Source organism: Corythoichthys intestinalis, chromosome 15 (assembly GCF_030265065.1).
Source record: "Corythoichthys intestinalis isolate RoL2023-P3 chromosome 15, ASM3026506v1, whole genome shotgun sequence".
NCBI classification, from domain to species: domain Eukaryota; kingdom Metazoa; phylum Chordata; class Actinopteri; order Syngnathiformes; family Syngnathidae; genus Corythoichthys; species Corythoichthys intestinalis.
Window position 1 is genome coordinate 17,469,749 of NC_080409.1, and position 13,500 is coordinate 17,483,248.

At 40.7% G+C, this 13,500-nt stretch overlaps 1 protein-coding gene across 3 annotated transcripts in view; it reads right to left on the reverse strand.

Moving 5' to 3' along the window:
- Positions 1-593: 593 nt before the first annotated feature.
- Positions 594-13,500, reverse strand: part of LOC130930990 (TOG array regulator of axonemal microtubules protein 1-like) — a 49,609-nt gene continuing 36,702 nt past the window's right edge. For all 3 annotated transcript variants that reach the window (XM_057859402.1, XM_057859401.1, XM_057859400.1), the window contains exons 20-23: positions 11,337-11,520; positions 11,049-11,268; positions 10,884-10,970; positions 594-2,556 (exon numbers count right to left, since the gene is read on the reverse strand). In XM_057859402.1, coding sequence (XP_057715385.1) covers positions 2,297-2,556; positions 10,884-10,970; positions 11,049-11,268; positions 11,337-11,520 — 751 coding nt within the window. In that variant the 3' untranslated portion in view covers positions 594-2,296. The remainder of the gene's footprint in view (positions 2,557-10,883; positions 10,971-11,048; positions 11,269-11,336; positions 11,521-13,500) is intronic.

The following is a 13,500-nucleotide window of genomic DNA, read 5'->3' on the forward strand; positions in this document are numbered from 1 at the left end:
CATTTGTAATTGCAATAATTTTCTGGGAGAATTTAGCATTTTATGACAGAATTGCTGGGGTGCCAATACTTTTGGCCAGCACTGTGTCTAATACCAGACAATTGCATGACTCGCTATGATCTGAGTCACAAGTAAATCCAGTCTTACTTGTTATGGGCAAGTCCAGTGGAGTCATAAGGTTACGGCAAATCGAGTCTCGAGGTCATGTCGAGTCAAGCACAGTCACAAAGTTGTAAAGACAAATCGTGTCAAGTCAAAGGTTGTCAAGACAAGTTGTGTCAAGTCACAGGTTAAGTCAAGGCTTTCACCATTGTTCCACAGCCTACCCACAAAGCACTAAGGTTTGAAGGAAGCCTTACCACCAATGTAAAAAAAACAAAACTATGCAGTGTAGTCTGCAGGGAATTTGATTGATTTTTGATTGCCATGATGTTCCGTGAGAGCATGGCGACAGTAGCCAGGGCAACCAAGCGGACCACTGGCAGGTGGGGACCAATTTACGATCAAGTTTTTCGAGTCAGCTTGTCAAGTCATTACTGCGTAGCGAGTCGAGTCGAGTCTCAGACCCTCCCAGCTCAATTTGTCCCTGTGAGTCTAATTGTCTAATACCAGGTGGGCACTGCGTGAATGCAATGCATAAATTATGGAAAAAAGCACAAGGAAGTTCGAGTTACAGAAATAAAACCTTTTATATATATATTTATATATGTCTTTGTCAACAAGTTGGATATAACTTAACAATAGAAGACGTTAAAAGGCAACTTGAAGACTGGCACTGTTCTGAGAATCCTCCATCTGCGCTTGCCGTGTCCGAGGCAACATCGGGAGAGTAGCCCAAAGTCCTTTTCCACAGCCAGCTTTGATCCAGGCATCAATAGTTTGCTAAAAATGACTAACATTGTGCCTCGAGCTAGACAGTTCATGCAAACAAAAACGACAAAGTGTGCAGCACATCAACAAGATTCAACAGATCAAATTGTCGACTGAACCGTCATACGGTTTAAGGATAATAGAATGACAGTTGTGTTCATAATAATTTGCCTGGCTCTGCCAGACTGTTCTCCATGTATTTTTCAAACACTGAGAGTATAGTCTGGGAACCAGCCCATTAACGGCCTCTCGAGCAGGTACAAAATCAATCGACAAATCAGATTCGTTTATTTGCGTGACGTGTTCTTAACGAGCAACATCACTCTTGCGCGTCGAAAGTCGTCTCCACAACAACACAGATGGTGAACGGGAGAGCCGAGAATATGTTCCAATCCACGGTAAAATCAGTTTTAAATTACCAAAAACACATCGACACGAGTCATTGACAACCGTCTGTCTCGCGCTAGCCATGTTGAATAAACTCCGCTCTCTTCATATGTTTACTTCCGCACGCAAGTCCCTCGTCCTTCACTCGTCATTTTACTAACGCCGTCTCCCTGTCGCTGATTGGTCCACTCCGCTGTCTGTTTGCTGTGGCTTGCTCCGCCCTGGAAATTGTATCCGCGTGAATGGTGGCCAGACTCAATAGCTGGAACAGCGGTGAGTCTGGTGTACCAGGCAACATAATAATAGCAGTGTCTTTAAAAAGCTGAGAAAATGCCAACATTCTTTATATGAATGGTAAATGAAATCGAACTGCGATGGCTAGCAATGAATAATTGTGGATCGTTTGACTGCTGCCACCCGCCCAGTCAAAATGGATTGACGTCTATCACCGCCAATGGGAGCCAATTTATCTTGCCATTCCTGTGGCACTGCAATTATTTTGAGCGCAACTGTACTCTAATACTGTACAAATACATAACAGCTGTACAAAAGTATCTTGTACTAGCCTAGTAAAATTCATTTCACAACCCAGCAAACAACAGCCGTATAAAACGACAAACAAATTAGACATTCTTTGAGGTCGCAAAAACATGATATCGCTTCCAGATTCCTGGCTTTTGTCCTTTTTTTGTTTGTTTGAACCTTACATTCCGCAAACGGCTTTCTGATTTGTCGTTGGTAGTTCACGTTTGGCACGTGAAGTAAAGCAATGACTTTCGTACGCAAATTTCGTGTTCATTGTAATGAACTGCCTTGTCAATGTGCAAAGAAAGCAGTTTTGTGTGGGAGGGAGTAAGACCTGATTTTGCAATAGTTGGCGCTTGAGTACCAGAGAAAGAAATCACTGAGAAAAGTGTCAAAGTTGCTCATCTCGGAGGACTTTTTTCTACATTGGGATAAAAGTGCAGGCACTAAGAAATATCGGACATCTCGATGTCTTCAAGTGAGGTCAATGTCGTGTCTGTAAGGTCTTCTCCAGTTATCTTTTAGGTGTGTTCTTTAGAACCTCATTCAACCCTTTGTGGATGCTGACCGACTGGGCTGCGGCGTAGTCGTTCAGGCCTGGGCCCATGTGGGAGGAAAGAGTTCGGCACAGGCAAGCTGTGGCGCCGCGTACGCTGCCTCCGCGTCCGTGGACGGTACCGCTGTGGCTGGACGCGCCAAGTAGGTGCCACAGCAAGGGAAGCGCCTTCTGCTCCACCAATTGGGGCTTCCGGGGGTACAGCTCGTTCACCATATCTAGAATTACACAGAACAGGTGGTCAGAAGACCCTTGGTGCGGTGGCTCTCAAGGCACCCTGTAGTTGTGTCATATCAAAACAGATATGGTAGCAACAGAGGTGGGTCGTAACTAGTGTTGCACCGATACCATTTTTTGGCCCTGATACCGATACCTGGCTGTGCAGTATCGGCAGATACCGATACCATACCGATACCACCCCGATTATATATATATATATATTTTTCTTTCTTTCTTTATTTTTTTTTCCCAAAGAGCTACATAATTGGATGTGAAATCATTGCTATCAAGGCTTTGTCAGGCTGTTGCTTACCTTTGCAAAATAGGAAAAAGTACACTAAACCCTAGTAGACAATAGCTGAATAAACCTTCCGCTCTCAAAGCCCAAAATAGTGCTAAATTTGTGAAATTAATAAAACATGTATAATACTAGCCCAACAGTAAGAAAGTAAAAATAAATTCATAATAATAAACTCTGAATGAACTGAATAAACTTTTTTAAACCTCTCAAAGTCCAAACAGTGCAACTTTCATGAAATTATTGTCACATTCTGCTGCTGGTTAGATTGTGTTTTGTTGCTGGGCGTGGGGGCGTGGCACTTGAATCCAGTGCAGGCTCATCAACGCAGCATTTAAGCACGGGTGATCTCAGAGAAGGCTGCCGAGATATTTGCCTTGCTGATCGCTAGTTGACATCTGGCACAATAATCTCGCTACATTTTCTTGTTATGCCCCTGCATTGGGTTTTTCTGTTAGTGTGCTGCTCTCGTTTGTAACCGCTGCCTATCGTCTTAGTTTGTCCGTCCACCTGCTGTCACGGACTCCTTTTGTTATTTCTACTGTCCCGCGATCGCGTGTTATTTTTTGTTTGCAATCATTAAACCCTTTTATGTATCCCCCGCTTGTTGTCTGCTTCGAGGTTCAACCTTGTTTCCGCATTTGCGGACGCTAACAATTATAAGTAATAATAATTGACCACAGCATCCCGTCTCTCCTTTTTTTCGGGAGGTGGGAGTCCCTTATTTCTATTTCTGAAAGGTGGCAACAATACTTTGGAAACACTTCCCAAATTACTGTGGCATTTCTTTCAGTAAAAGACAATAAAAGTAAAGTAGACGAAGTGAACTGACCAGAGATTGTTGCTCCGGTCCAGCGGCCTTCTTCCTCTGGATAGCAGTCCTGCTCTTGCAGGCTCAAACTCGTTGTGTTCGTTCACGTTTCGTCTTCAAATGTTTTATCAAGTTCGAGGTATTGAAACTGGCCGATTTAACTCCACATCTCCGAACTTTCAGGCCGCAAATCTTGCATGCAGCCATTGATTTTAATCGACGGGATTTCTATTTGGAAATATTTCCCGACCGCCGCGGCGCTGCCATATTTCCTGGTTTGTTTTTCGTCCATATGAAAAAGCCCCCTTTTGATTGGTCAGGAGTGGCTATTGGCCCGCTCTGATTGGTCTGGTGCAGGCCAATAGCGATAGCTGCTTGGTGTTCACGTGTCATCACACAACACAGAGACATAGTGTAGTGAGCGCCAGGAGGAGAAAAAGGCTGTGGTCAAATGTTATAATAATGGACCGGTAAATGGTATCGGCGCCGTCTTTGTTGGTACTCGCCGATACCGATACCACCATTTCGGGCCGGATTGGCGCCCCCTGCCGATACTAGTGTCGGTATCGGTGCATTTTTAGTAGTAACGCATTACTTTTTCTCCGTTACATTTACTTGAGTAACTTTTTGAGGAGAATTGTACTTCTAAAAGTAGTTTTACTTGAACAGATTTGTATAGAAGAAACACTACTCTTTATCCGGTACTTTAGGCTACACTAATTGTTACATTTTTCCTCTTTATTGTACATATTAGATTTTATTTTTTTTCCCAGAGACGCCGAGAATGGCTCAACCAGTTTCAACAATAATCACATGATTGCACCAATCTTGCTTGCAATCAGGCTTGCAGGTCTATGATCACGCCAGCCAGTTCAATCATGTGGCGACTTTAAAGAGCATACGACAGGAGAAAAAAAGTCAAATAGCATTATTATGTTGATTAGAATCATATTTTGAGACGATTCGACTATATACAACAATTTAGCAAAGCGCAGATGATGAGAAATTAGTCTTTTAATCTGCCGGTTAGCCACGCCTACCATCATAGGGCTCAAGCGTCCTCAACAGGTGGATGACGTCAGCGGGAGACTGGGCTCATCGGTTTTACTATACAGCCCATTGAGGGGGAATTATTAAGAACGAGGAAAACGTGATGAAGAGAGCCGCAAAATGTCATTATTTCAGTCTCTCTACTCCAATATTTTTAGAGGATATTCTTTTTATCCAAGTATTTTTCCCCAATAGCTAAATAAATGGCTCGAGAAGGACCAGTCAGCCCGTCGAGCAGGAAGTATTCACAACGAGGAAAACGCGACGAAGAGATCTGCAAAATGTCATTGTTTCTGTCTCTTTACTTCAATATTTTTACAGGATATTCTTTTAATCCAAGTATTTTCCCCAACTGCTAAATAAATGGCATGGTCATGACAAATAACAGTCTTGTGCTAAATGGAATATGAAATAATAAAAATGCACTTACTCCGGACGACATGGCAAAATTAATCCATAATGGTCAAAACTGTCGACTTCACCTTTACTGTCGCACCTCCCGAACGATATTTTATGACACCTAAATCGCACATGTAATTTCCTTTCCCCGGCTTCGGAGGATGTAAACAAACCAAGAGGCGTGACAGCTAGCCGACATGCTAACCCGAACCGAGTGATGTTTCAAAGTCTTCGAAGCGGAAAATCACACATAACTAGCCCCGATTATTCGACATGACAACTGGGTTGTCGATTGTCTTCGTGGATCGGCAAACCGCCCGGCAGAGAGCAATTTACAGCTCGTTCCCCGGAGGAGGGCGGCTGCAGTTGTTGTGTAGCTAACGTGCATGAGGAGAGCTTTTTACATGCCTATCAATGATCAAACGTAAGTAGTTCTTTATTCAAAGAACGTTTGTAGTGTTTACTTTGTAATCGCTGTATTCGTATTTGACATAATACAAAACAAGATGTTTAATCACTTCCTCGTAAGTCCAATGGTCCCACAGTAGTAGGGCTTGTTTTGGCCAATATCCACGGTGAATGGGAACCTTTTGAAACTCCAAAAAGGCGCACATGCCTCTCCCTCATACAGCAAGATTTTTCTGCAGCCGTTTGGCTGGCGCGATGCGCAAAATAAACGTATTAATCCGAAAAATCAGCTGAATCCTTAGTCCTCATACACAACAGTACGTCTGTATAGTAAAGAGGACTCCTTCACCCGTACACGTCACAGCGCCCTCCTCCTCAATGCAAGACCGAAGCCAGAAGTCACTAATTTTCATGGCACGGGATTAAAAAAACCAAATAAATATAGCGATCGCTTCCACACACATCCAAGCGGTCCATATCATTCAGGAGCATAAAATACCGCGTGTATTATGAAATAAACATGCTTTTTCGTGTCACATGCACTTTAACACAATATCTTACCTAAAGTGTTTCTCAGTCATTAGTAAACAATCATCACAAGAGAAAACTGTACTCACCATGAGTCTTGCTGTTCAATATCAATTCCACAATTCCAAACTGACAGCAGAATTGCCGATCTTATTCATATTTTCTCAAGTGATTTTACAATGGGAACCACATTCCCTGGTTCTCAATAAATGGCGAGAGAAAGTTACACATGCAATTCTGAGCCATGAAATAAACATGCTTTTTCGTGTCACATGCACTTCAAGGCACCGTAAAAAATTAACTATCCTTGTATTGTATAATCAAGTAACCTTGAACATGACTCAAAAGCAGGGATTTTAATTGCTCTCGTTTTATTTGACATCGATTGACCACGGAAAACTGGAGATATGATCCTTTTGGTTTCATAATAGGAAAATGCATAGACTTCATAACAGATCGGTAGATAGATTTGTTGTGAATAAATGCTTAAATCCCTGAAAAAAAAAACAAAAAAACGGGCAGTTAGCAGTTTTTTTTTACATAAATATGTCAAATGTGCTGCTAGTTTAGTCACTGTGGTCGCACCGTTAGTACAACAAAGAGCTTTTTGAGTTGAAAATATTTATGAATAAATGCTTAAATCTCTGAATTCTTTGTAGACGTGGATGTAAAACAGTCTCGATTCTTCTCGATTCTTGGTTAAAAGCAACAACAACAAAAAACAGACAGTTAGCAGATTTTTTTACGTAAATATGTCGAATGTGCTGCTAGTTTAGTCACTGTGGTCGCCCCCTTCGTAACACAAAGAGCTTTTTGCGTTGAAAATTCTTGTGAATAAATGCTTAAATCCCTGAACTCTTTATGGATATGGATGTGAAACGGTCTCAATTCTTGGTTAAAAGTAATTAAAAAAAACAGGCAGTTAGCAGATTTTTTACTTAAATATGTCGAATGTGCTGCTAGTTTAGTCACTGTGGTCGCCCCGTTAGTACAACAAAGAGCTTTTTGCGTTGAAAATATTTATGAATAAATGCTTAAATATCTGAATTCCTTGGTGTAACATGGGTTAAGATTCCCTGATTTTAGCCAGTACTTGTTTTTCCCACACTCCCTGAATGCACCACAGCACATGACAAGTCACATTACACCAATTATCCAATCACCAGTCACCTAGGCACTATATAAGCTTCCTTGACTCCTCTCCCTTCAGTCGTGTGGGAGAGAAGCCAAGGAGCAACAGCTGCAGAACCAGACCTTTTAGTTGTGTTGGGGACCTGTTAGTGTGAGTTCTCAACTACATCCACGTGAACTGGCCAGGTGGTCCTACCCTGCCTTGGGACCACTCCAACAAACGGATGGCGAGCTAGAACTTGAGCCAGGAGCCTGACGCCTCTCTCTTTTTCCTTGTCTTCAAAACAAGTCAGGGTCTGGTAGGAGGCTTAGCAGCCTGTTTTTCTCTCCCCACTACTCGGGTCAAGCATTTCAAATACCCATTCAACTTGTGACCAATAAAGCAGCGCTAATGGACACTCATCCTGTATTGCCATAAACTGAAGCCATGCATTTGTACTCTTGACTGTTTGTTACTTACAAACGTTGGGGTGGGGAAAGTGAACTGGATTTTTGTCTACCTGTTGATCAACTGTAAATTGTGTACACACTGGTATTTTGTAAATATTTATTTTTTGTGTCACTTTTTGTAAAATACATATTTCACTCAAACCAACTCTGTCTGTCTTTATTCATTGCCGCTGCCCTCTAGTAGCCGAACTAGATCTTCCTGATTTGCCCACTAATTTGTCACCTCAGTGGTGCCCTTAACACGGCTCATACTTGCTACATTATAGATATGGAGGTAAAACTGTCTCGATTCTTGGTCAAAAGCAAAAAAAAAAAAAAGGGCAGTTAGCAGTTTTTTTACGTAAATATGTCAAAGTAGGACACCAATGCTGTAGCCCGTTTTCTCCCATTGATTTTTTTCACAATGTTTCAAAATGCATGCATAGTACGAAAAATATAATAAATACCTTGAATGCTCAAACAAATCACTCCTGAGACAATCCTTCCAGTTTGTATGCGGTATAGCTTTCATGCTTTTTCAAAAATCCAAGCTTGGGCTTGCAGCGTGTTCCATCTTCAACTGACTATTACTAAATAAAGCGGACTTTGGTACAGCCCCCTACGGTAAGGCGTGACGCAAAGAATGACGAAGTGTCAGGTCAAAAGATTTTTGAAGTCAATGGAAAATGTTTTCTCCACTACAGAGTACTCATGCTCTTTGGACTGATAATGCTCAATTTCTGTAGATTATATTTTCTCTCGCCGGGATTCAATGTTTTGTTTTGTTTTTTTTAAATTTCTTTGTCTTAATGTGGTTATGTAATACGTTATCATACAATATAATAATAACAGTTCATATAGATATCTGCTGAGAAAAAAAAATGTTCAAAAAAACAAAATCAAACATCTTAAGCAGTTACAATGTTACTCAATACTTTTATTTATTTATTTATTTATTAATTATTTTTTTTTACCATTTTTTAAAAACTTGTACTTGAGTACATTTTTTGGATGACTACTTCTACTTGAGTAATATTATTTGGAAGTAACACTACTCCAGTAAAATTTTTGGCTACTCTACCCACCTCTTGATATAACCGATCTTCAGCGATTGAGTCAGTTGTCATTTCTGCTTTCTTAAGACTAATATATTTGATCCAAATAAATACCAAATGTTCTAAAATACTGTGTACAGTTTTTTTATTCTTCAATCAGTTAATATGTGAAAGATGTCATAGAATGTATTATGTGATAACGTGTAGAAGATGAAAAGTCGGTTACTTTGCTTAGTAGCTGATTACGCTTACAATGAAGTAACTGAGTAACTAACTCTTACTTTTTGGTAGAAATAATTTGTAACTAATTACTTTTTAAAGTAAGATTACCAAACCCTTTAAGACAAGTTACTGGTAAATTCTCTTTTTATTTTCCTTTGAACTGTGTAGTGATGATTTTTTTATTCATTTAATTTTTAAAGCAAAAAAGATGCAGGTTATACTTGGGAAATTAAAGTGCCTATGACAGCAAAACGCATGGTTATTTAATATTTCACGCGGTATTTTATGCTCCTGAATAAAATGGACCGCTTGGATGGGTGTGGAAGCGTCGATTTATATAGGCTATTCAATTTTTTGGAATCCCGCGCCATTAAAATGAGTGACTTCCTGGATTGAGGAGGAATGCGAATGTGACGTCACCCGGGTCAGCATCTCACAATACAGCATGCAGATGGACTGCGGATTCAGCTGATTTTGCGGATTAATTTGTTTATTTTTCGCATCACGCCAGCTAAATGTGCTGCAGGGTTTTGTTGCTGCACCAGGGAGAGGCGTGTGAGTCTTTTTGGGTTTCAAAAAGTTCCCGTTCCGCAGAGATTGGCCAAAACAAGTCAGACAACTGTGTGACCATTGGACTTTCAAGGAAATGAGTAAACTGTGTTTTGTATTGTGTCAAATTCTGGGATCATGGCACACGTTTTAATGAGGGGGGCTTCCAGCCCCCCTCTGCCCTCTTCAAGTGCCCGGCAATGGACCACTATCCTCGGGTTGGGCTCCGGCAGCTACCCGCTCTCAAACGCCAGCCGGTTTGTCTGGCGGTCATTCTCCAGCTGCTCCTCCGGCAAACTAGCTCTCCTGCCCGCAGCAGGGGAACAATTAGCTGTAACTTGCTCACCACCGGGGGGGTTGCCGATCGGTGAAGACAATCGACAACCCCGCCACCGTGTGACATGACCCTGAGTAGTTTTGAGTGATTTTTTTGCTTCGAAAGGCAGGAGTAAGACTTAGAAACGCCGCTCGGTTCGGGTTAGCATGTCGGCTAGCTGTCACGCCTCCTGGTTTGTTTGCGCTCTCCGAAGCCGGGGCAGGGAAATGACAAAAGCCGGACTAACTCCAGTGGCATAAAATATCGTTCGGGAGGTGCAAGAAGTCGACAGTTTGACCATTATGGAGTAATTTTGCCATGTACTACTGAATGAATGTATTTTTAATATTTCATCTTCCATTTAGCACGAGACTGTTATTTGTCATGACCATACCATTTAATTAGCAATTGGGGAAAATTTTTAGATAAAAAGAATATCCTGTAAAAATATTGGAGTAGAGAGATTGAAATAATGACATTTTGCTGCTCTCTTCGTCGCATTTTCCTCATTCTGAATAATCCCCCCTCAATGGGCTGAATTCTAAATCAGATGAAATCGTGACCTGCCGACGTCATCCTCCAGGTGGGGACGCTAGAGTGCTATAATGGCAGGGGGGACCAAACCGCAGATTAAAAGAGTAATTTCTCGTCATCTGCGCTTTGCCAAATTGTTGTATATAGTCGAATCGTCTCAAAATAAGATTCTAATTCACATAATAATGCTATTTAAGATTTTTTTTATTGCTGTCTCAGGCTCTTTAAAAAGTACACTGTGTATGACCCACCAATGACCCCAAAATTTGTGATCGGGAAATCCCCACTTTTATATGGCTATCATGTCAGGATAGTTTTATTCAAATAAATACAGTGCAGAGTTAGCAGATCGGGACTCATAATCATCAGATCCTCAAAATCAGGTTTCAGTTCATCAATTCGGGTGCAAAAATGTGATCGGGACATCCTGAATGTAACATGGTGGCGTGAGACTGGACAGTCATTTTAGCATCTCCCGCCCTACGAGGTTTAATTGCAATCTGCAATAACTGTCCTTTTATTTCGGTTACAACTTCAAAACATCAAAGATGTAAACCGACACATTGAAAATTGCAGCAAAACACTTGTAGATTTACCTGCAACCTTCTCGACCAGATCCACTTTTGCTTTGCCGCTCACAAACTGAGCCTTAGTGCAAAAAGGCTGCAGGAGGAGACTGTTATCTGCCAGTGAAATGAAATAAAAATATTAACGATAGCCAGTGAACCAAATCCAAATATTCAAGCGCATTAGGTTCATACCGAGGTTCAAAATAAGTGCATTAATGGTTCTAGTAGCAGCTGAGTAGATGGCGTTGTTTCTAGAGTTGAGGTGATTGTCCACAATTGCCGGGACCAGAATGTTAACCACTTGAGACAAGTTGTCCTTGAACAGGGGGATGATTTTCTGCAGCGACTCAAGGGCGTATTGGTTGACCTTGGTGTTGGACTCCTGCAGCCTAGCCTGCAGCGCATCAAAAATCTGAAAATAAATAGGCAGAGTTCAACAAATGAACATTTATGTACTTCAATGGATTCATTTCTCCATACCGGGAATACATTTTGGATGACAACTTTGGGGTTGTGCTCGCAGTCGGCCACTAACTGGTCCATTCCCTTGATTCTCTCTCTGAAGTCCTTGGAGCCCAGCAGGCCTGTTATGTGTTTGATGTATTCACTCTTGTCTTCAATATTCAGTGCCTGAGATCTGTTGCTGTAATTACTGTTGGACATTCTGTAAAGGACACGTGACAAACAAATACCATTGCCTTGCCTTTAAATCCTACATTGTATGCACAAAACTTGGCATCTGCTTCATTTTTATTAATGTAAATCATTTTGAACAGTTCTATGCTACCTTCAGGTTTTTTGGCCAGAATTATAGTAGTCCCTCGATCCGATCACATCGACATAAGATCCTTTCGACATCCGACGTAAAATTTGACTCGCCAGCTATCTCGACATATGACGACATGCTCGAAATTAGGCATGTGCCGGTATGAGATTTTGACGGTATGATAACCTCAAGGAAAAATACAGTGGTTTCACAGTATTGCAATTATAGCTCTAAAATGTGTTATTTTGAGATGTATGGGTTAATTTTTTTCCCATTGAACAGGATTTAAAAAAAAAAAAATCACAACATCTTTGCAAATTGGAACATCAACATGAATATAATGTTATAACAAATAAAAAAAAAAAAAAAAAGAATAGCTGAAATATTTTAAATAAAATTGAAATAAATAGAACTTATAGACTAAACCCACAGCCCCAACTGTGAAAATTGCTAAACATTAGAACAAAAATAATTATTTTCCTTATACAAGTAAAAAAAAAAAAAAAAAAATTATAAATAAAATTTATACATTGCAAGCACTTCACTGACTTTAAAGCTCTTGCTCACTTGCTCATTTTCTACATATTTCTTTCTCAGTCCAAGTTCTGGTGCAGGAATGTCAGTATGTTGACCATTTTTGGGTTGATATACATATATACACTGCTGGCCTAAAGAATTGGCACCCCTGCAATTCTGTCAGATAATGCTCAATTTCTCCAAGAAAATGACTGCAATTAAAAATGCTTTGGTAGTAATATCTCAATTTATTTTGCTTGCAATGAAAAAGCACAAAAGAGCATGAATTTTTTTTAAAATCATTATCATTTTACACAAAACTAAAAAAAAAAGGGCCGGACAAAAGTATTGGCACCCTTTGAAAAATCGTGTGATGCTTCTCTAATTTGTGTAATTAACAGCACCTGTTACTTACCTGTGGCACATAACAGGTGGAGGCAATTACTAAATCACACTTGCAGCCAGTTAAAATGGATTAAAGTTGACTCAAATTCTGTCCTGTGTCCTTGTGTGTACCACATTGAGCAAGGAGAAAAGAAAGAAGACCAAAGAACGGTCTGAGGACTTGACAAGCAAAATTGTGAGGAAGCAGGGGCAATCTCAAGGCTACAAGTCCATCTTCAAAGACCTGAATGTACCTGTGTCTACCGTGCGCAGTGTTATCAATAAGTGTAAAACCCATGGCACTGGGGCTAACCTCCCTAGATGTGGACGGAGAAGAAAAATTGAAGAGAGACTTTCAACGAAAGATTGTGCGGATGGTGGATAAAGAACCTCTACTAACATCCAAACAAGTTCAAGCTGTCCTGCAGCCCGAGGGTTGGGACATAAAAAATTACTAAAACCATACTACGGTATGACGGAAAATTTTAGTGGTTTTGAAACCGTGACGTTTTCATACCACGGTAAACCTTGAAACTGATAATCAGCACATACCTACTCGAAATACAACGATTTTTGACAGCGTCGTAATTTGTTTCCCGGAAGACTGAGCACGGTGGATTTTCTTGTCAGAGAAATCAACATGGGTCCCAAGAAGGTTAGTGCAGGTGGTGAAAAAAGGAAAAAGGTGACGCTTACCATTTAAATTAAGATGGCAATTACAGAAATATGTGTGCGCGTGAGTGAACTGGCTAGACAACGCGGCTTATCGGCCCTCCCACCCCCGCCAACAACAACAGAAAATGAAAAAGGTAAATTAAAAACTTTTCACTCTTCCGCACCTCTCTCTCGCTCAAGTCAGTAACACGGTGCGCTCTGGAACAGCATGCAAAACACAACTGCCACATTAGAACTCGATTCGTTACATTAATTCAATTTATTATCATTATTATTACCTGAATTATATTATTTTTCCAATTT